General features: G+C 32.7%; 1 protein-coding gene across 2 annotated transcripts in view; it reads left to right on the top strand.

Annotated features, from left to right (window-relative positions):
* The window catches only part of LOC100914430 (ninein), a 103,939-nt gene that overhangs the window by 27,515 nt on the left and 53,648 nt on the right, over positions 1-22,776 (top strand). For both annotated transcript variants that reach the window (XM_031952924.1, XM_031952925.1), the window contains exons 4-5: positions 9,193-9,362; positions 22,731-22,770. In XM_031952924.1, coding sequence (XP_031808784.1) covers positions 9,193-9,362; positions 22,731-22,770 — 210 coding nt within the window. The remainder of the gene's footprint in view (positions 1-9,192; positions 9,363-22,730; positions 22,771-22,776) is intronic.

Below are 22,776 nucleotides of genomic sequence, written 5' to 3'. Positions count from 1 at the left end.
CCACAATTATCATGCTACACAGGAAAAATCAGATTAAAAAGGAAAAAACCCTACAGAACAATGCAAACAAATAATAGCAACAAAAGTGAAAATATTATGTTGTGATACATACTCCATAGTCTATGGATGCAGATGGTCTGAGTAATTTTTCAATTGCAAGTAACTACTTGCTTATACAAAATGAAGGTAATGCTTTTTTTTTTAAACAATAATACATGCAAAGATCGTTTTCAGCATTCACCTTTGTAAAACCTCGTGTTCCAAAGTTTTCTCCCTCTCCCATTCCCCTAGACAGCAATCAGTCTAATATAGGCTAAATGTGTAATTCTAAATATATATCCATATTCATCAATATGCCAAAAAAAAATCATATCAAAAACATCACATCAAAAGAAAAAAACACAAGAAAGAAAAATCAACCAAGCAAACAACAATAACTACAACAAAAAGGTGCTTTGATCTATAATCAGTTTCCATAGTTCTCTCTGAATGTGGATGACTCTTTCCATTACAAATCTTTGGAATTGACTTGACTTGAATCATCTATCACAATTGATCATCACATAATCTTGCTGTATAGAGTGTTCTTTTGGTTCTATTCACTTCACTTAGCATCACTTCATGTAAGTCTTTCCAGGCTTTTCTGAAATCAGCCTGCTTTATCAGTTCATATAGAATAATATTTGATTCCATTCATATACCATAACTTATTCAGCTATTCCTCAACTGATGGACAGCCACGCAGTTTCCAGTTCTTTGCCATTATAAACATTTTTGCACAGGTGGGTCCTTTTCTCTTTTTAATGATCTCTTTGGGATATAGATCTAGTAGAAGCAATGGTGAGTCAAAGGGTATATATGCACAATTTTATAGTCCTTTGGGCATAGTTCCAAATTACTCTCCAGAATGGTTTCATTAGTTCACAACTCTACTAACAATGTGTTGGTATCCTAGTTTTTCCACATCCCCTTCAACATTCATCTTTTTGGTGAATATATCTTGTCTGCTGTCTTAGCCTGTTTTTCTATTTAAATGTAAGTGCAAAATTGTTATGGGCCAGAACTTGAAATAAGTCAGTAGAATAGAAAGAGACAATATCTAATTTAATCTAATTTAGCATGATGTTTAACAGTTTTCTAGTTTAGTACATGTACTTAGTACTTACTATAATTCCACAAAATTCACACCTTTAAGAGAGCATATATAAACTAGGAGCCTCAACCAGGATTCAGTCAGGGAGATTCAGATGCCAGAGAAGGCAGTTGGGAGATTCAGAAGCCAGAGAAGGCAGGCGGGGAGAACTAGGGAAGACCAGAGAAGTGGTGGCAGTCCTCCTCACTCCCCCACAGAAACCAAGACACATTCAGGCGGACCTCAAGAAGCTGGCAGCAGAGAAGACAAAGGACTGGTAGCAGGAGCTTAAACTCTCGGAACAAAGAAGAGAGATAGGCCTTTAAGAAAGCTAACTGGGCCCTAGGAAAGGAGACAAGACTTAGAAAGAGACAATAAAAGATTTGGACTTTAATACCTGGCCACACTTGTGATTACTGAACTGAAATGCCTCCAGAGACCCCAAGGAAACTCCAACAAGAGAAGACCTGAGAACACAAGACCTGAGAACTTTGTGAAGTGAGAACTGAAGTGACCAGGATTTAAAATTATTCTTTTCCACTTACTATCTGTGTGACCATGGATGACAATGGAACTTCTTTGGGCTTTAATTTCAAGGCAGAAAGACTTAAATTCCTAAGTTCAAATCTGGCCTCAGAAACTTAATGTCTATGAGATCCTGGACAAGTCATTTAATACTATTTGTCTTAATTTTTTCATCTGCAAAGTGATTTGGAGAGAGGATATGGCAAACTATTCTGAATCAAGTTATGAAGAGTCAGACACAACTGACCAATAACAACAAAATTGATGGGGGAGGGCTTTAATGCTCTTGAAAGCCCTTTACAATTCTGATATATTCTGATTCTAATTATTTTAAATTTTCTACAATTATTCACCTACAAAATGAGAATGGTTATATCACACAGGTTTCTGTGAGGTTTAGATTTATAATAGAATGCTTTTGTGAACTTAAAAAAACCTAATGGCACTTATTAGGTATGTAACCATGGACAAGGTACTTAGTTTCTCTGAGCTTCAATTTCACTTTTAATGAAAGAAATAATAGAACATATAGTTCCTACTTGTTTTCTACAAAAATTAAGTTCTTAATATGTGCCAAGCACTGTTCTAAACATTGGGGATGCAGAAAGAGGCAAAAAACAGTTTCTGTCCTCAAGGAGCTTACAGTTTAATTGGGAGGACAACATACAATTAAACATATACAAAGCAAACTATACATAGAATAGCTAGAAATAATTAATTAGCAGAAGGAAGGCACTAGAACTAAGAGGATTTGGGAGATAGCTTCCTGTAAAAGGTGAGATTACCAACTAAAATCTCACCTTTTACAGGAAGCTAATTAAAGGAAGTACTAATCAAAGTTGAAGAGGAAAAGCATTGCAGGCATGAAGGACAGCCAGAGAAAATACCCAGAACAGTTAGGAGGCATTTAGTTGGCACAATGGCTAGGGCACTGGATCTGGAGTCAGGGACATCTGAGTTCAAATCCAACTTCAGATATTTCCTGTTTGATTCTGGCCAAGTTAATTAACCTAGTCTTCTTAGTCTCTTCATTTCACCTCAAGTAAGTTTGGTCTATTGATTTTAAGAACTGCTTTATTTTTTGTTTTGTCTTTTTTTCTCCCTATATTTCTCCCTATATTGTCCAGGCTATTAATGCAGTAGCCACTCTTTGGCTGGAAACCACTGCTGATCAGCATGCAAACCAAATTTGACCTGCTTTGTTTCCTATTTTTCAATTTTTTTGATTTTGTTTTATTGTATCTTGATTTCTCACAAAATTATTAGCTTCCCTTTGCTCAATTCTAATTTTTAAGAATTTTTCTCAGTGAGCTTTTGTACATCCTTTCTCAATTGGCCAATTCTGTTTTTTAAGGCATTCTCCTCATTAGCTTTTTATATTTCCTTTTGTACCTCTCTCAATTCTTTAATTTTTCTTCTTTTTTTTTTAAAAGCACTTTTCAATTATTTTCCTAACTTTTACTCTATCTCTCTTACTTGATTTTCAAAATTCATTTTGAGCTCTTCCATGGTCTGAGTCCAATTCTTATTTTTGTTGGAGGCTTTAGATGTAGGAGCTTTGACTTTGTCATCTTTTGAATGTGTGTTTTGATCTTTCTTGTCAACATAGTTAATTTTTCTTTAATTTATTTCTCAACTCTCGCCAAAGCTAGCATTTCTAATACAATATTGAATAGTAATGGTGATAGTGGGCAAACCTTGTTTCACTCCTGATCTTATTGGGAATGGTTCCAGTTTATCCCCATTACATATCATGCTTACTGATGGTTTTTTAAGGAAAAGCCCATTTATTCTTATATTTTCCAGTGTTTTTAATAGGAATGGATGTTGGATTTTAGCAAATGCTTTTTCTGTGTCTATTGAGATGATCATATAGCTTTTGTTAATTTGGTTATTGATATAGTCAATTATTCTAATAGTTTTCCTAATATTGAACCACCCCTGCATTTCTGGTATAAATTCTACTTGATCCTGGGGATGATTTTTGCTAATATTTTATTTAAGATTTTTGCATCAATATTCATCAGGGATATTGGTCTATAATTTTCTTGCTGTTTTCAACCTACCTGGTTTAGGTATCAGTAAAATATCTGTGTCATAAAAGGAATTTGGTAGGAGTCCTTCATTCCCAATTTTTTCAAATAGTTTATATAGCGTTGGAGTTAATTGTTCTTTAAATGTTTGGTAGAATTCACATGTAAATTCATCTAGTCCTGGGGATTTTTCTTAGGGAGTTGATTAATAATTTTCAGAAATAATTTCAAGAAATAATTTTCAGAAAAATTTTCAGAAAAAGAAATAGAAAAAGCTATTAATCAACTCCCTTTTTCTGAAATGGGACTATTTAAGCAATTTACTTCTTCCTCTCTTAATCTGGGCAGCCTATATTTTTGAAGGTAGTCACCCATTTCACTTAGGTTATTTATTGCCCATAAAGTTGGGCAAAGTAACTCCTAATTATTGCTATAATTTTCTCTTCTTTGGTGGAAAGTTCTCCCTTTTCATATTTAAGACTAACAATGTGATTTTCCTTTTTCCTTTTTCTAATCAAATTTACCAAAGGTTTATCTATTTTGTTGGTTTTTTTCATAAAACATAAAACATATAGTGTTATAAATAAAACTATTTATTAATTCAGTAGTTTTTTTCTACTTTAAATGTTATTAATTTCTCCTTTTAATTTTAGAATTTCAAGTTTAGTATTTGATTGGGGGTTTTTAATTTGCTCTTTTTTTAGCTTTTTAAGTTGCAAGCCCAATTCATTGATCTTCTCTTTCTCTATTTTATGCAAGTAAGCCTCTAGGGATATAAAAATTCCTGTTATTACCACTTTGGCTGCATCCCATAAATTTTGGTATATTGTCTCATTGTTGTCATTCTCTTGGGTGAAATTATTAATTGTGTCTATGATTTGCTGTGATCACCCATTCATTCTTTAAGATGAGATTATTTAGTTTCCAATTACTTTTTGGTCTATTTACCCCAAGCTTTTTGTTGAATGTAATTTTTAATTGCATCATGATCTGAAAAGAATGCATTTACTATTTTTCTGCCTTTCTGCATTTAATTTTGAGGTCTTTATGTCCTAATATATGGTCAATTTTTGTAGAGGTTACATGAGCTGCTGAGAAGAAAGTATACTTCTTTCTGTCTCCTTTCAGTTTTCTCCAAAGATCAATCATACCTGACTTTTCTAATATTCTCTTTGCTTCTTTAACTTCTTTCTTTTTTGTTTTGTGGTTTGATTAATCTAATTCTGAGAGTGCAAGGTTGAGATCTCCCACTATTATAGTTTTACTGTCTATTTCTTGCAACTATCTTAATTTCTCCTTAATTTGCTAGGCCACTTGGTGCATATATGTTTATTATTGATATTGCTTCATTGTCTATGCTACCCTTGGAGTGATTATTACTCTGAACTGAAACTAAGGCTGCCTCCAGAAAACCTCCCCAAGAAACCTGCTCCCAGAGAGAACCATTATATTATATTTTAAAGAAGAGAAGGCCACAGGTTGTTGTATTTCTTTTTCTAAAATTGAAGTATTTAAGTAATTTGTTTCCTCTTCTGTTAATCTAGGCAATCTATATTTTTGTAGGCATTCCTCTATTATATTGGCATAAAGTTGAATAAATAACTCCTAATTATTGCTCTAATTTCCTCTTCATGGGTGGAACATTCTCCCTTTTCTTTTTGAGACTAACAATTTGATTTCCCTTTTTCTAATCTAATTTAGAATTTCAAGTTTAGTATTTGATTGGGGGTTTTAATATGCTCTTTTTCTAGCCTTTTTAGTTGCAAGTACGCTTCATTGATCTTCTCTTTCTCTATTTTATGCAAGTAAGAATCTAGAGATATAAAATTTCCCCTTATTACTGCTTTGTCTGCATTTTGATATGTTGTCTCATTGTCATTCTCTCGGATGAAATTATTAATTGTATCTATGATTTGCTGTTTCACCCATTCAGTCTTTAAGATGAGATTATTTAGACTTTTTGGTCTATTTTCCCCTGCCTTTTATTGAATGTAATTTTTATTGCATCGTGATCTGAAAAGGATGCGTTTACTATTTCTATTTACTATTTCTGCCTTTCTGCATTTGAATTTAAGGTATTTTTGTCGTAATATATGGCCAATTTTTGTGTAGGTTCCATGAACTGCCGAAAAGAAAAAGTGTACTCCTTTCTGTCTCCATTTAGTTTTCTCCAAAGATGTATCATACCTAACTTTTCTAGTGTTCTATTTATCTAACTTCTTATTTATTTTGTGGTTTGATTTATCTAGTTCTGAGAGTGCAAGAATGAGATCTTGTACTATTATTGTTTTGCTGTCTTGCAGCTCTCTTAACTTCTCCTTTAGGAATTTCCATGCTGTACCACTTGGTGGATATATGTTTAGTTATATGTTGATATTGCTTCATTATTTGTGGTACCTTTTAGCCAGATATAGTTTCCTTCCTTATCTCTTTCAGTTAGATCAATTTTTGCTTTTGCTTGATCTGAGATAAGGATGGCTTCTCCTGCTTTTTTTTTTTTTTATCAGTTCTTTCCTTTACTTTTCTTTCTGTTTTTTTTTTTTACTTTACCTGAAGCATTATAGATTCTGCTCCAGCCTTAAACCTTTACTCTTTATGTTTCACTCTGCTTTAAATATATTTCCTCATAAACAACATATTGTAGAGTTCTGACTTGTAATCCAGTCTGCAATCCATTTCTGCTTTATGAGAGAGTTCACCTCATTCATATTTATGGTATACAATATTAATTCTGTATTTCCTGCCATCTTATGAACACCAAATTATACTTTTCTCTTTTCTTTTCCCCTTTTCCTCTTCCCCAGCATTTTACTTATGAGCACCACTTGACTCAAGTAGCCCTCCCTCTTTAGAGTTTCTCCCCCTTTCTTTTATACCTTTCTTCTACTATTTCTGTTTTCCCTTCTATTTAGCCTATCCCTTCCCTTTTCTTTTTTTTTTAATAAGGTGAGAGAAGTTTCTCTGTGAAAGCAAATGTCTAATATTTTCTTTTTGAGCCAGATCTGATGTGAGAGTCACACAATGTTTATCCCCTTCCCTTTTTTCCTTCAATTATTATAGGTTTTCTTTGCTTCTTCCTTTCTCCTTTTCTGATACAATCCCCTTCCCACCTCTAGATTCTTTTTTATATTATAAAAGTAAATTTAAATTATACATGTACTCTCTGTAATATGGTTCTCAAAAATTGTTTTCTTTTTACCTTTTTATGCTTTATGAAGGTCAAATTTTTTGTTTTTTGTTTAGGTCAGAAATGAATGGCATTCACTTGTTGTATTGAATGTCCATCTTCTTCGATGAAAGAAAATGCTTAGTTTAGTGGGGTAGTTTATTTTTGGCTGTATTCCAAGTTTCTTTGCCTTTCGGAATATCAGATTCCAGGTCCTTTGATCCTTTAAGGTCAAAGCTGCTAGGTTCTGAGTCATCCTTATTGTGGCTATTTGGTATTTGAATTATTTTTTTTCCTGGCTGTTTGTAATATTTTTTCCTTGGTGTGATAGTTCTGAAATTTAGCCATGATATTCCATGGTATCTCTTTCAGTAGGTGTTTGGTGAATGGCTATTTTACCTTCTGATTCTATAACATTCTCTTTGATTTCCTATAAAATAGTGTCTAGCTGTGGGAACTGAGTGTGGACCACAACAAAGCATTCTCACTCTTTGTTGTTATTTCTCAGTTTCTTTTCTTCCTTCTTGTACACCAAGATAATTGTATAAATATGTAAAAATATGTTGGATTTAACATATTTCAACATATTTATCCTATATTGGACTACCTCTCAGCTAGGGGAAGAGGTGGGGGGAAAGAGGGAAAAATTTGGAAACAATTTGGAACAAAGTTTTGTAAAGGTCAATGTTGAAAGATCACTCATGTGTATGTTTTTTAATAAAAAGCTTTAAAAAATAAATAAATTACAGATCCTGTATCAGCAGCAAAAAAAGAAAAAGAAAAGAAAATAGTGTCTAGGCTTCTTTTGTCATCGTTTCTGAGAAGTCAAATTATACTTAGATTGTCTTTCCTAGATCTATTTTCTGGGTCATTTGTTTTCCCAAGTAGGTATTTTAATTTTTTTCTGTTTCACTTTTTTTGATTTTGCTTGACTGATTCTTGATATCTCATTGAGTTGTTCATTGCCATTTGTTCAGTTCTGAATTTTAGTGAATTGTTTTCTTCATTTACTTTTTTGTACTTCTTTTTGTATTTGTCCAATTTTAAAATCAGTTATCTTGTTCTATGGATTTTTTTTCCCATTTCATCAATACAGTTTTTTTAAGGAATTATTTTCTTTTTCTTATTATTTTCTTTTTTCTTTTTTTATTATTTTCTTCAAAACTGATTTTGTTTTTCAAGGTGTTGTTTTCTTTTTCCATTTTATCAAAACTATTTTTTAAGGAGTTGTATGCTTTTTCCATTTCACTATTTTGTAGTGAATTTTCTTCAGATAATTTCTGTGTTGCCTTTTCCTAGGCTTCTTGTAATATTCTCATTTCCTTTCACCATTTTTCTTCCAGCTCTCTTTTAAGATCTAGGAAACTATAAATTTCTTCTAGGAGACATTTGTGTTAGTTATGGGGACCAATTTATATTACCTTTTGAGGCTTCATCTGGAAACAATCTGCTTTTAGTCTCCTCAGGATTTGAAATCTGCTCTTTTCTTTCAGCATAAAAACTATCTATGGTCAGAGTTCTTTTTGCTTTTTTATTTATTTTTTTTTAAGTTGAGATCTTTTTTTAGGGCAAGGGAAATTGTTCAAGCTTCCTCTACAAGTGGCAGCAGCTTCCTCTGCAAGTGGAAAGCTGTGCTGAATCCGGGCAGATTCACTCCAGATGTTGGGTAGGCGTGGCCAGGTTCCTAATTTTTGGCATTTTGGGGTTCACTATTTACCTTTTTTGTTTGTGTTGAGTGTTTTATAACTTCTCTGATCTTACTGGCTAGCAGCCAGGGTAGAGAAGCCAACACTCCTGTGGATTCCTCCTCATAGTTTTTCCACTGTATGGAGTTCCCACTGCCCTGGGACTCTGCATTGTCTGTGCTCTATGGCTGTGCTTGGACCTGCTTCTCTCTGTGCCTGATTGAAATAAGCCTTTTCTGGCAATCTTTGAAATTGTCTTCTGCTGGTAATTTGGTACACTGCCCAAATTCATGGATTCTGTCAGTTCAGAGCTTGAAATTCAGATGCTGGATTTCGTAATTAGTGTGAGGGTAGTAGGAGAAAGTCGGAGAGAAACATGTGTCCTCTCTACCATCTTGGCTTCATACCCCAATCCCTTCTTTTCTTATTTGAATTCTGCATCTTTCCTCCTTTTCAAACCCATTATATTCAAATCGATATCCAATGTGAACCAAGTCATTCAGCACTGAAAGTCTTCATTGTCTCTGTGTATAATTTGAGATTATGAACACATTCATTTCTTTTACAATTCTGTTTGTTGTTGGATATAAGGAATCATGCTGTTACAGTATATGTCATTCAGTGGTATTTCAATTTGTTTCTTTGCCTCAGGCTGCTTAGCAGAAGTTCAGCCCAAATACATAAAAGACGGAAAATGTTATGGCCGAAGGTCTTTACCTGAGTTTCAAGAACCTTTGGGGGACTTTGCTGAAGTGAGAGTGCTTGAATCATTGAACAAAGAAACTCAATCTTCACTTGTCGCTGCCAGTGACTTCAATGAGGTAAAAAAAAAAAAAGAGAGATGAGACTTATGAGATACATTTATCTAGTTCATACATTTAGGGACCCAGATAATATTATTCTGTGAAAAGAAGAGACTTTGTCATGCTATCAACCTGTAGTTAGTATCTTAAAAGTTATTTACATTTAAAAAATGTATCCCAGACTCAGTATCAGTTTGAGATTTTTTACCTAATTTTGAGTTATTTTAAAATCAGTATGCACATGTTAGTTGCATATAGTCTTGTCATTACTATATCTTTGTGAAGGTACATTATTTCAGCTTCAACCAGTTTTAGTTATGCAAAATATTAACCTCTGAGAAACATGAAGTAGTATTTATGAAAATTGAAAAATGTAAATGAATGCTTAGAATTGTTTTAATAATCTGAACCATTGCTTAAAAACATTGCTTTTTATTAAGAAAAATTAGTTTTGTATAGATATTAAGATAGTTTTGTATAGATAGTTTAGATAGATAGTTATATAGATATTACGATATTTAGATAGATAGTTGTATAGATATTAAGATAGTTTTGTATATATTAAGAAAAATTTAGTTTTGTATATAGATATTAAGCAGTGAGAACTCTTTTAAAATTGTACTTTGTGTTATTGTTTTAGTCATGTCTGACCATCTATAAATTCAATGCTGAAGTAGTTTATTATTTCCTTCTCCAGTGGATTCATTTATGTCAGGCAATCATAGGTTAAGTGACTTGCCTGGAATCACATAGCTGTGACTGGATTTGTACACAGGTCTTCCTGACTATAGGCTCTAATCTACTGAGCCACCAAATACCTTGAAATTACACTATTTTTCTTTAAAAAAAATTTATTTTTTCAAATATGCAAAAATAGTTTTCAACATTTGTAAAACCTTCTGTTCTAAATTTTTCCTCTGTCTTCCTTACCTATCCTCAAGATGGCAAGCAATCCTTATATAGGTTAAACATAATTGTACTGTTTCTCTACTACGTCACTAATATCCAGACCCAGTTTAGCTTTTTAATGAAATAGTCCTGTCACAACACAAAGACCTTTTCCCTTTTCCATCTCACTTCATACATTGCATTCTACTTACAGAAATGTCTTTTGAGAATAAGTCTTGTTATAGAAAATAATAATAATAAGTAATAATAATACTATGCAAGTTTGAAATGTTTCTGGCAGACATTTGATGTGGGTGATAAATAGTGGTTTGTGCATATTTTAAGGTTCATATCATTAAAAACCATTATTTAGTCATGTCATTCTTTTTGAATGCTTCTTGTTGTGGCATTATTTACTTCATGATCTGCCTTTCTTCTTTTTCTTTTTAAAAAAAATGTTCCCTCCTTTTTCCTTTTGAAGACTTCTCCAGCAATTTTCATGGTCTTATAACAATTCCTTCTAGTATAAGCATCTGCTTCTGGTTAGCAAATCTACTGATCATATCATATCATTGTTATCTTATGTAAATCTTCAATATTTTCCTTGTTGTTCGTGCTCATGGGATTTTTGAGTTACTCAAGGCTTTGGGACTGCTTAGTGTCCTGCAGAACAGGAAAATACATCATTGCATTGACATTTTCTTCAGATGTAGGGGAAATAATAGATTTTTTTGCTAGAAGATTGAAAGATTCCTCTTTGTTATTGTTATGACTTCTAACAGGCTTTCAAACTACTCTACTACTAGTGTATACAGAGCACAGGATTTCATAGGAGTAGAGTGACTCCATTTACAGAAATCCTCCTCTTTTCCTAATGAGATGTAAAGATTTGGAAAATAGGTTATTGGTCCTATGTGTAACTAAAGGTGTGTGTGTGTGTATGTGTGTGTGTGTGTGTGTGTGTGTGTGTGCATGCGTTATTTTGGCTAAATATTGTACAGAATCGCACAAATTTACAAAGTTGGAATATATCTCCGTGACCAGGTAACTCATCTCTACTATTACATGCTCAATAACTCATGCTCAATTACATGCTCAATAACTGGTCATATAGCCTCTGCCTGAAGAGTAGTTGAGGGGGAGAAGAGGGAGAAAACCTTCCTTAAGTGAGTTTTTAGGCCTGAAATTTCACTAGGTTAAGTAATAAGCACCCAATTTTGTTCTGTGTCTACATCCCTTTAAGCACCTTATTATTGTTGCTCATTAGTTTCAAAATTATCACTGATCAATAGGCTATTATTACCTGACAGCCAGTATATATTTGTGGGCTTAGCATCCTGGTTATACAGAATAAATTGGGACAGGATAGCCTAAAGGAAGAAATATATCATTTCTAACAACATTACATACAAGGTCAGGTGGGGTTAATGCACCATCCTTCCTAAGAGCTGCACCAGATCTAAACCAATCCAGTATTCCTGTCAAGAAAATCCCAAATGAGCTCATGAAGAATTGGATATGAATGAAAAATGACTCTAATTTATAACTTTAAGAACTGTTGTTATTGAGTCATTTTTCCTGGTTCTTCTTACTTCACTGTTCCAGTATTTCCAGGTTCCTTTTCAACATTTTTCATTTTATCAAACCATTCTTTTAATCATTTTTTAATGGTATCATATTATTTAATTCCAAATATATCCCATAACTCTGTAAAACAGATCTCTAGAACAAACCTCCAAAACTCCTGATTTTATATTTTATTATATTATATTTTATATTAAAGTACTTCTGTGTACATCTTAATACTCTCAAATCTTTAACTTCCTAGTTCTTATGTTATAAATTTCAAATGGCCACATACAATATCATACACTGAATACTGTTGTCACTCAAGTTGCAATATTGCAAATACACTACATCTACATTAATGAACTCTGAAATTCTGTTACAATTGGCATAGCTCCTTTTTCTCTGCCTTCCAATATCAAATCCTGGATTTGGATCCCTCAGATCTTTCACCCCTGCAATAGCAGCACTCCTCTTTTAATTATCTTAACTCCTTGGTAAACCAGTTCAACTCTATATTATTCTCTTCTTTGGGATCTCTGACCTTATTATTATATCATCATTTGGATTGTGTTTGCTACAAATTTATGTTATATAATCTCAATTCAGCCCTCACTGCTGCTAGGGAATCCTTTAATCTGTCTAATTAACTCACATGAAGTTTCTTTAAAACTATCAGTCATAATTTAGTAATTATTTAATAATAATAATTATTGACAATGCTTCATTATCTTTTTATATCATAATTTATTCAGTTGACACTTCTAGTTCTAGTTCTGTACTATAACAAAAAGTGCTACTTGAAATATTTTTGTACATATAGGTACTTTTTCTGTGTGTGTGTGTGTTTTTTTAAACTGACTGGGTATATTTGGTTTTAATTGAGCTTTGGGTTGTTTGAAATGGCTTTTCAGAATGGTTTGACCAATTCAGAGCTCCTTTAGACAATGCATTAGTCTCTCTTCCCTGACACCTTCCAAAAACAATTGTGATTTTTCTCATTTATTACCCTAATTTAATAGATGTATGGTGGCACCTCAGTGTTGTTTCAACATATGTTTATTTTATTAGTGATTTAAAACATGTTCCATATGATTGTAGCTTTCATTTGTTCTTTTGTGAAAATTACTTGTTCATATTCTTTTTGGCTATCCTTAAATTTTCTCAAATTTCTTATTGCCTTATTATGTCTTATTGCTATAGTAGTGGTGATGATGAATATTCTTGCCTTTCTATTTTATTGGAAAATTGTTATTTTTCTCCCTTTGGAATTAGATATTATTTGCTACTACTTTATTTTATTCCTTTTAAAAAATTATCAATTTAATATTCTTTGAACCATCATTTCCTCAGGTTCTTTTTTTGGTCTCTAGATAATTTTCATTTTATTTTATGTAATTTAATCTCTAATTCCTTTTTAAAATCCTTAAAGGTCCTTTATCAAAGTATATTTTTTAATTGAATTGTGATCAGAAGTAATGTGTTTAGAAATTACCAATGTAAAAAATTTGTTTTGAATGTAACTGGGGAAAAACACCAAAGGAATCCTAAAAAGTAAATAAACAGTGATTTCTAGATGATTAATAATTCTTAAATTATCTCTCCTTAATTTCTTTTCTATTTTTTTACATATTACATTTTTACATTTTACATATTATATTACATTTACATATTACATTGTTTTTATACATATTAAACATATATATATGTTTAATATCTTTCCTTTTTTTCCATTTCCCCAGTCTTTTTAAAATATTTTTTGTTTTCTTATTGAGTTATTGTTTACTCTTTGATCCATTCTGATTTTCAGAGCATTCATTTCTTGAGTAAAGATTTCTAGTATCGTTTCATTTTATCATTTAGTTTTTCTTTTTTTCCTTTGCTTTTCCATTTGTACTTGACTAATTTCTTTCCGGGTAGTCAGGTAGTCTTTCAAAGTAGCTAAGACTTTTTTTTTCTGATGTTTTTGTTATTATTAGATTGTAAGCTCCTTGAAGGCAAGGACTATCTTTATCTTATTTGTATTCCCAGTTACCTAGCTAATTAATTGATAGTTGCTTTAAAGTGTCTATTGAGTTCAGTTATGTGTTTCTTATCCCCCCTGTGGTTTACCTAAAGGATGTCTTTCATTAAGGCATTTCCTTAGTTTTCTTTGGTTTGCTTATCTTACTTGTTATGATATCAAGATTGGCAAGCCTGTGCTTTGATCATTCTCTATTACTTGCTTAGTTAGGCATAGTTGAGCATGGTAGACCAGAATAGCTCTCCTACTTCAAGTTAATCCAAGATTTCTCTGTTGCCCTTTTGCCAATGGCTCTGGAATATCCCTATTTAACTGGGATCCTATCTTCTTGCTGCTATTCTTAGGATCTATATCCATGCAGGGTCCTGCATAGGTTTACTGGACTGCTCTAGCTAGATATTGCCTAGGACCTTTTGCTGCAGTTGGGCTCATGGTCCAGTGCTATTCTAAGACTCTACCTGGCACACTTGGAGGTTGCTCACTGGAGCTGGATTCCTGCAGTTTCAGTTTATCTGAAATATCTCATGTTGTTCTCTCAACATGTTTGTCTCATATGGCTATGGGTTGTGGGATTGCTTTACCAGGCTTTAGGGACACTTGACTAAATGTGCAGTGCCATGCTAGACCTTTCCCAAAGCTGCCTTCCCTCAGCTTTCCATTTTCCTATCTTTGTCTATTTGTTTATCCATGAAACTCCTGGGTAGCTTTGAGTATTCCTGAGGTGATTGGGGAATCTACAGGTGATTGTTCTTATTTTTAGAATGGTGCATTTCTAAGCACTGCTGAGGTATTATAGAAAATCAGGTTTCACTATGAGAATAGCATATGACTTGTCTTCCTTTGGTACTTCATTGGCATAATTCAGATAAAAATTCCCTAAATTCATGTATATAGCTGAGGAAACGCCGAGCTATTTGTAATTTTAAATTTTAAAATATGAGATACTTAAACAGTAAATTTTGTCTAGGTTCATCTGCCTTCTAAGTCCTATTCTGCTATTTAGGTGTTTTGGGGTTCAATAATTACGTCTTTGACAGATTTCCTGAGTCAGAAAAACAAACAAAAAATTGTTGAGCATCAAGAAAAAAAATAAATGTATAGACAATGGCAGCAAAGCAGTAGGTTTTTGGTTTTTTTTTGCTGAGGCAGTTGGGACTTGCCCAGGGTCACACAGCTAATCTGAGCTAAATCTGAGATCTGAGCTAACTCTGAGTTCAGATTTGAACTCGGTTCCTTCTGACTTCAGGGCCAGTGCTCTATCTACTGTGCTGGTGTTCTATCCACTGTGCCATCTAGCTGCTCCTAAAGCATAAGCTTTTAAGAAGGCTCATTGAGCAGCAAGCATTTGCATCATTTCATGCCACATGACAGATGAAGAGGCCACAACTAGCCGCTTCCCCATTTTGTTAGTCACTGTAGCTCACCAAGAATATTTGAATGTACAGAAAATATATACTACACTAGTTGCATTAGTGGAATTCTAAATTCTAAATTTTAGTTAATAAAGAGTAAGCCTTAGCTAATTGCATTTTGCTACCAAACCAGTAGTAATCATCTGTCAAGATGGCATGGGAATCTTCATGGTTTGAGTCTGGTTTGAGTTTGAGGTTTTTTTTTTTTTTTTTTGATGATATTGTTTCCAAATTGGTAATACTTAAAGCTATATTGGCTGTATGGCAGTAACTTACATGACATTCTCAATTTTTATAAAATTGTAAAGGATGAGACCTTTTTATTTACTGATATGATTTATTTTATACATGAAAATACAACATCCACATTCCATTAATGATAGACCTGCAACTGAGCAGCTTGTCTCATGCCTCCAGTGATGATAGGCTCTTGAGCTGTGAAACATTTACTTATTTTCAAAGATATTGTGTTCTCAATGAAACAGTAATAGATCATTTGGCAGATTTGATGTGCTATGAATTATTTACATAGATTCATATGTATTTAAAAGTAAAATATTTTTCAAAGGATTTCTTATGAAAATTAAAATGATAAAATTCTGTTCATAAATATTGATCTTGTTAAAATTTTTTCTCTTGACTTTTTAAGAAAACTAAATCATATTGTAATTTTAAATAATAATTTTCATTTATGTAGTATTTAAGGTTTATATAATATTTTCTTAGCAGTCTTGTGTAATAAAGAATGTAAATATTATTCCTCCTATTTTATAAATCATGAGCCTGAGAGACCAAAAAGGTCTTGATCACCTAGCTGACTTTTTTTTTTGGTGGGAGCTCAATGTTAGAAAGAGAATTTGAATTCAGGTTCATATTTTATCTACTACTGCACTGACTTGAAGAAAAAAAAAGTAGAGAATAGTTGTTTAGGGAATCTTTTTCTGATTTCTTACATCAGTAAATTTTTTTCTTTCTAAGTTTAAAAGATTTTGTCCTTAGAAATGTCTTCTTTGTACTCATGTCATTCCACACGATAGAAATGCCTTCTTTGTACTATCATTTCCTTAAAAAATTATGATGGGAAGCAGTAATGTTAAGTGTTAGCTCAACAAGGAAAATAGCCTTAATCTGTGCCCTTATACTGATTTTAATTAGCAACATATCCTGAATGAACACAAAAGTCTGGCAAGCTGAAGCAGATGGTAGGGCAAGATAGGTTGCTAAATTTGTATAGAATGAGACTGTGGAAAGTGCATGTCACAGGCTGCAGATGTTAACATAGATTCCAAGCTAGATTCTCAGAATTATTAATGCTTTGGACATCTGCTCTTCTGTCTCACTGTGTAGACCTATTCAAATAGTGTATTCCAATCTCAAAAATCTTTTTCTTTATGGAGGTCTCCTCCTGGGCATGATCCACCCATATCCAGCTGATTATTATCCCAGCTGGTTAAACAGCTGTTTAATGTGGCAGAGAGATGTATGATCTGGAGAAAATAGCAGGCTCTCTGAAAACTATGGCTGGCTTCTATGGTATACCTTTTCAGTCTACTTGACAATTGGATGCTTTACCTCTTTCTGCTCACATAGAAACTGTTCTTGACTATACTTAGCATAATAATAAGGAAAGATTTGCCACCTTTAGCTGCAGCTAGGAAGGGTGAACTGGAGGGTCAGAGGGATGAGAGATGTGAGGAGGTTAGTGACTGACAGTACCTGAACTAAATTAGAAATTGTCTTTGTGTGTGTGTGTGTGTGTGTGTGTGTGTGTGTGTATGTGTGTGTGTATGTGTGCGCGCGCGCGTGACTATTTCATTATAATAAAATCCTGAACCCTTTTTATTTTTTATGAAAATAAGAGCAACAGATCAAATCTTTTAAAAATTAAGACTTTTTCTTTGCCTGAAGGAACTTATGAGGGAACTTCCCAAATATGCATATTTAGGTATTTATAAATTAAATTGAGGATATCCCCATCCTGAAGTTTTGAGCAATTAATGACTTAATAAATAAACACCATATACTTCCATACTAATAATTTGCATAAAACTTTTACAAAATATAAATTGAAAAGCATGATATGAATATGAAAAATTCATTCTAGAGTCGATAACAATACACTAGGTTTATTGAATATGGGAGTGACATGATCAGTCCAGTACTTTAGGAAAATCTTTATGGCAGCTGAGTGGTGCTTTCTAGGTATCTTTCTCAACTTTGGATACAGAAAAAGAGAGTGGAAAGTTGCCAAATCCTATTGATTTCATCTTTCCATCTTGTATATATCCTCTTTTTCCTTAGTTACAGCCAGCACTCTGAAAGCCTTTATCTCACACTTGGACTTTTTCAATAAGCTTCTGTCTCTTTGTCTTCCAATTCTAGTCCATGCTTACTCAGTTACCAAGGTGATTATCTAAAACAAGTTTTACCATGTCAAACCCCTCTTCCCTATTAAATTCTAGTGGTTTCTTATTACTTTTAGGACCAAATAAACATTTTTTGTTTAGTTTTTTAAAGCTCTTTATAAATTGGTGTTTTCCCACCTTTCCATTCTTCTGAGGAACTGTTTACTCAGTGATTCAATGACACAAGCCTACTTGTTCCTTACTAAGACATTCTTCCTGACTGCATTTTTAATATCTATGCTCTATTTCAATGCCTGGAATTTTCTCCCTCTTCATTTGTACCTCCTGTTTCCCTGTAGTAAATAAGCCAACTTCATTTAATTTTATTTTTGTGCATGGATTAAACAGATTAAACATAATTTCTCAGTAATCAAAGTAATTAATTAACCATCAGTGAACCTTCTAAGCTGTCTTTCTTTTCCTCTCCCTATTACCTCCCTACTTGAACTATCGGCAGAAAAAGATGAAAATATAATTTAAGCTGTGAATGAATTGGATCTTTATCTTTCACCCCAAAAATGTTATTAAATGAGAAATGTTTGATCCCTAAGAATTCTGTTGTGCTTGTCTTCCATTTCTTAAAACAGATTTTTACTGAAGATTATGGAGGCATAATCTTCACAAATAGACATTGTGTATGTGTGATAGATAATATTATCTATACTTGAGCCAAGAATAAAATAGTCTAAGAATGAAAAATCAGATACTGTTAGTGCAAAATTCCCCAATGCCAAATATGCCAAATAGAATGAGAAAAATTTCCTCAGATTTCAAAGTGCATGTATACATTTTAATCCTGTAATTGGTCATTTTAACAAATTTTATGATGATTTCAGTTCCATAAAATGGGTTTTTAGATCATGGATGTGGTTTTTTTTAGAGAAAAAAAGACCAAGTATTCAAACTTGCTGCTACTATAGGTAAAGAAAGGTCATAAGAAATCTGCATCTTTATACTTTACTCCCACTCCATTGTTTTGGATATCCTTGATTCTGCTAGATTCAATCACTTTTAGAAAGTCATAGCATGTATAGTCCATGCATCAGACTATGCTCCGTTGTCAAGTGACTGTCATTTATAAAGCAGACTGCCAGAGACAACTAATTTCTAGAGATATAAAGAGAGGCAAAAACAGTTCCTACCTTCAAGTACTTTATATTCTACTAAAGGAGAGGGTTTTTCCTCTATAATTAGTTAGTCAGTAAGTACCTATAATGTGGCAGGAACTGTGATATGAACTGGTGGTACAAGGAAAAGAAAAAACAAACAAAAAATGTTCTTGCTCTCAATAGTCTTCCCTCTACCTCCAGATATAAGAAAAGAAAAAGAAAAAGAAATGTTTTATGTAATATGCCACATCCATATCTGCAAAGGAACTTTTTTATATTTAGGGAGTGGAACACATTTGTCCTTCAGTTTTTGATTGTCTTGTTTTGTTCTTCACATTTATATTGTTCTTTGTTGTAGTAGTTGAATTGTTTAGTAGTTCATTTGTGTCTGATTCTTTGTGATACTTTACCTTTCTATCCTTCACTATCAAAATCTGTCCACATTTTCCATGATCTCATCCTCTGCTATATCCTTTTCCTTTTCCTTCAATTTCTGAATATCAGGGTTTTTCCCAAAGACTCCCCATCTTATTATACATGTATCCAGAGTATTTAAGCTTTAGCTTCAGTATTTGACCTTCCAATAAATAGCCTGATTTAATTCAGTATTAGCTGATTCAGTCTCTTTGCTGTCCAAGGGACTTCTCTAGTACCACAATTGAAAGTGTGAATTCTGTAATGCTCAGTTTTCTTTATAGTTCATTTCTCACAGCCGTATATAGTTAAACTATGTGGACCTTTATCAGCAAGTTGATGGTTCTTTTTTAGTATGCTGTTCAGATTTGCTGTAGCTTTCCTTCCGATTTCATGACTGCAGTCACCATCTGCAGTGAATATAAAATATAAGAATATAGTAGAATATAAAAGAATATAAAACCTGACACTGCTTCCATGTCTTCTCCCTAAGAAAAGGAAGTAATGAGACCAGTTGTGAAGATCTTAATTTTTTTTATGTCAAATCCTCTTTTACCCTCATCAAGAAACTTCCCCTTCACTTTTTGCCGTCAAAGTAGTATCATCTGCACATCTGAGATGTGCAGCATTGTTAATTCTGGCTTTTGTTCAACCAGCTTGGCATTTTGTATTCTGTCTATAATTAAATAAATAAGGTAATAATATATAACCTTATTATATTCCTTTCCCATTCTTAACCAGTTGTTCCTTGTTTAATTCTAATAGTTGCTTCTTGACTTACATACAGATTCCTCAGAGACAAGTAAAATGTTCGGGTACTTTTATCTCTTTGAGGACACTTGCCACATTTTATTGTGATTTATACAGTCAAAAACTTAATTTTAGTCAATGAAGCAGAAGGAGATTTATTGCTTTCTCCATAATCCAGAAATTACTGGCAGTTTGGTCTTTAGTTCCTCTGCCTCTTCAAAAACCAGTCTGCTTTCCTGTTAATTCAGATATGCTGAAACCTAATTTGCAGAATCTTAAGCATAATCTTGCTAGTTTGTGAAATGAGTGGTGCTATTAATGCTTAGTAATTAATGTATTAATTACAGTATTAATGCTTAGTAATCTGAGCATTTCTTGATATTCTTTTTTAGATTCTATTTTTCTGGTTATACATGTTATTAACTTTAAAAAGTACAAATTTCTTTATGAATCATTTTGGAAAAGAAAAATTGGAACAAAAGGAAAAAATCATGACAGAAAAAAACCCAAAAAAAATCCAACAGAAAAAAGTGAACACTGTATGTATTGATATACATTCAGTCTCCATAGTTTTTTCTGGATGCAGATGACATTTTCTATTCAAAGATTGTTCTTTAAGACTGTGACTCATTCCTTCATTCATTTATTTATTTTTCTTTTTATTGATAAAACATATGCATGGGTAATTTTTCAACATTCACCCTTGCAAAAACTTCTGTTCCAACTCTTCCCCTCTTTCCCTCCACCCTATCCCCTAGATGGTAGGTAGTCCCATACATGTTAAACATGTTAAAATATATGTTAAATACAATATATGTATACATATTTATATGGTTGTCTTGCTACACAAGAAAAAATCAGAGTTAGAAAGAAGGTAAAAATAACCTGGGAAGAAAAACAAAAATGCAAGCAAACAATAACAGAAAGTTATGCTTTGTTATTTGTAATGCTATGTTGTGGTCCATATTCATTTCCCAGTGTTCTTTCACTGGGTATAGATGGGTTCTGTTCATTACTGATCAATTGGAACTGATTTGGATCCTCTCATTGTTGAAGAGAGCCACTTCCATCAGAACTGATCCTCATGTAATATTGTTATTGAAGTGTATAATGATCTCCTGGTTCTGCTCATTTCACTTAGCATCAGTTCATGTAAGTCTCTCCAAACCTCTTTGTATTCATTCTTCTGGTCATTTCTTATAGAAGAATAATATTCCATAACATTCATATGCCACAATTTACTAAGCCATTGTCCAATTTCTAGTTTCTAGCCACTACAAAAAAGGCTGCTACAAACATTTTTGCACATACAGGTCCCTTTTCCTTATTTAATATCTCTTTGGGATATAAGCCCAGTAGTAACACTGCTGGATCAAAGGGTATGCACAGTTTGACAATTTTTTGAGCATAATTCCAAAATTGCTCTCCATAATGGTTAGATCCATTCACAACCCCACCAACAATGTACCAGTGTAGGACTATGATTTAAATTGATGTTTTCCAGTCCATTGGCCAATCCCAAATGTGCAGGCATATTGACTGCAGCACTTTAAACAACATCATATTCTTGGATCTGTTTATTTTGCATCAGTTCTTATGCTTCCTAGGTGTCTCTACATTCATCATATTAATTGATTTTTAGGGAACATAGTAACATTCATTCATGTACCTCAAGATGTTTAATCATTTCTCATTTGATGGACAATTACTCTTTCTCTAGGTCTTTGTTAACCCAAAAAATTCTATTACAAATATTTTGATATATGAAGGCCTTTCTGTCATTGACTTCCTTTTGAAATTTATTGCCTAGTTGTGTTGTCTCTGGTCAAAAAGAATTGGCATTTTAATCACTTTATTTTCATAATTCAAAATTTATTTTTCAAGATAATTAACTTGATAATAACTTGATAGCTCCACCAATAATAGCTCTTCTGTTGTTCTTTCTACAACCACTTCAACACTAATCATTGTCATTTTTTGTTATCATTGCCAATTTTCTTAGCGTCAGGTGAAATCTCAGGGTTTTAACATATATATATATACATATATATATATTCTCTTTTAGTGATCTGGATCATTTTTTTCACATATTTAATAATTTGTAATTCTTTGAGAAATGTTTATTCATATCTGTTGACTATTAGAGAATGGCTTTTGGTCTTATATACTTATTTAAATTGTCTACATATCATGGATTGACTTTTATCAGATATATTTGTTTTCCTAGTTAGCTACTTTTTTATCTTAGTTGCATTACTTGTTCATTTAAAAGATTTACAAGTTCATCAAATCAGAATTATCTATTATAAAATATTAATGAAGTTAGGAGCTAAAATAGTCACAAAGGTTGTGATTTTATATTCATGATTGTTTCAGTTCCAGTTTGGATAAAAAAGGAAGCCAAATATGTGTGTAGTTTCTTCAGGTTTAAAGGACTTATACCAGATATATAGAAGGTTTTTATTCAAGATCTGTTGACATATAATTTTAAAAATTGTATACATAAAAAGTAGGTTTGTTGAATGTGTTCTAAATGAGAGGCTGTCTAATTTTATGACATATTGAGGATACCATTGGAATGGCATGATGACTACCTACCTGTCATCTCTCACCATATTTCAGCTCATTTTTTCTTATAAAATTCCTTGATGACATTTTTATACTACTGTTCTTCCAAATTTCTTATTGGTTATAAATTGCATCATGTTCATACCTACCATGCATCTTTTCATTGTTTGCTGTGTGATGTTAATTTTGATTTCTTTAGAAACTCATATTCCATGACTCAATGATAGTCATTCTTTTTAAATTTTTCTTAGTATTACAAGGCTCAGCATAATGAAGAATATGAGGCAGAAGGTAAGA

The sequence above is a fragment of the Sarcophilus harrisii genome, chromosome 2 (assembly GCF_902635505.1).
Source record: "Sarcophilus harrisii chromosome 2, mSarHar1.11, whole genome shotgun sequence".
NCBI classification, from domain to species: domain Eukaryota; kingdom Metazoa; phylum Chordata; class Mammalia; order Dasyuromorphia; family Dasyuridae; genus Sarcophilus; species Sarcophilus harrisii.
This window is presented reverse-complemented; position numbering and strand designations above follow the sequence as displayed.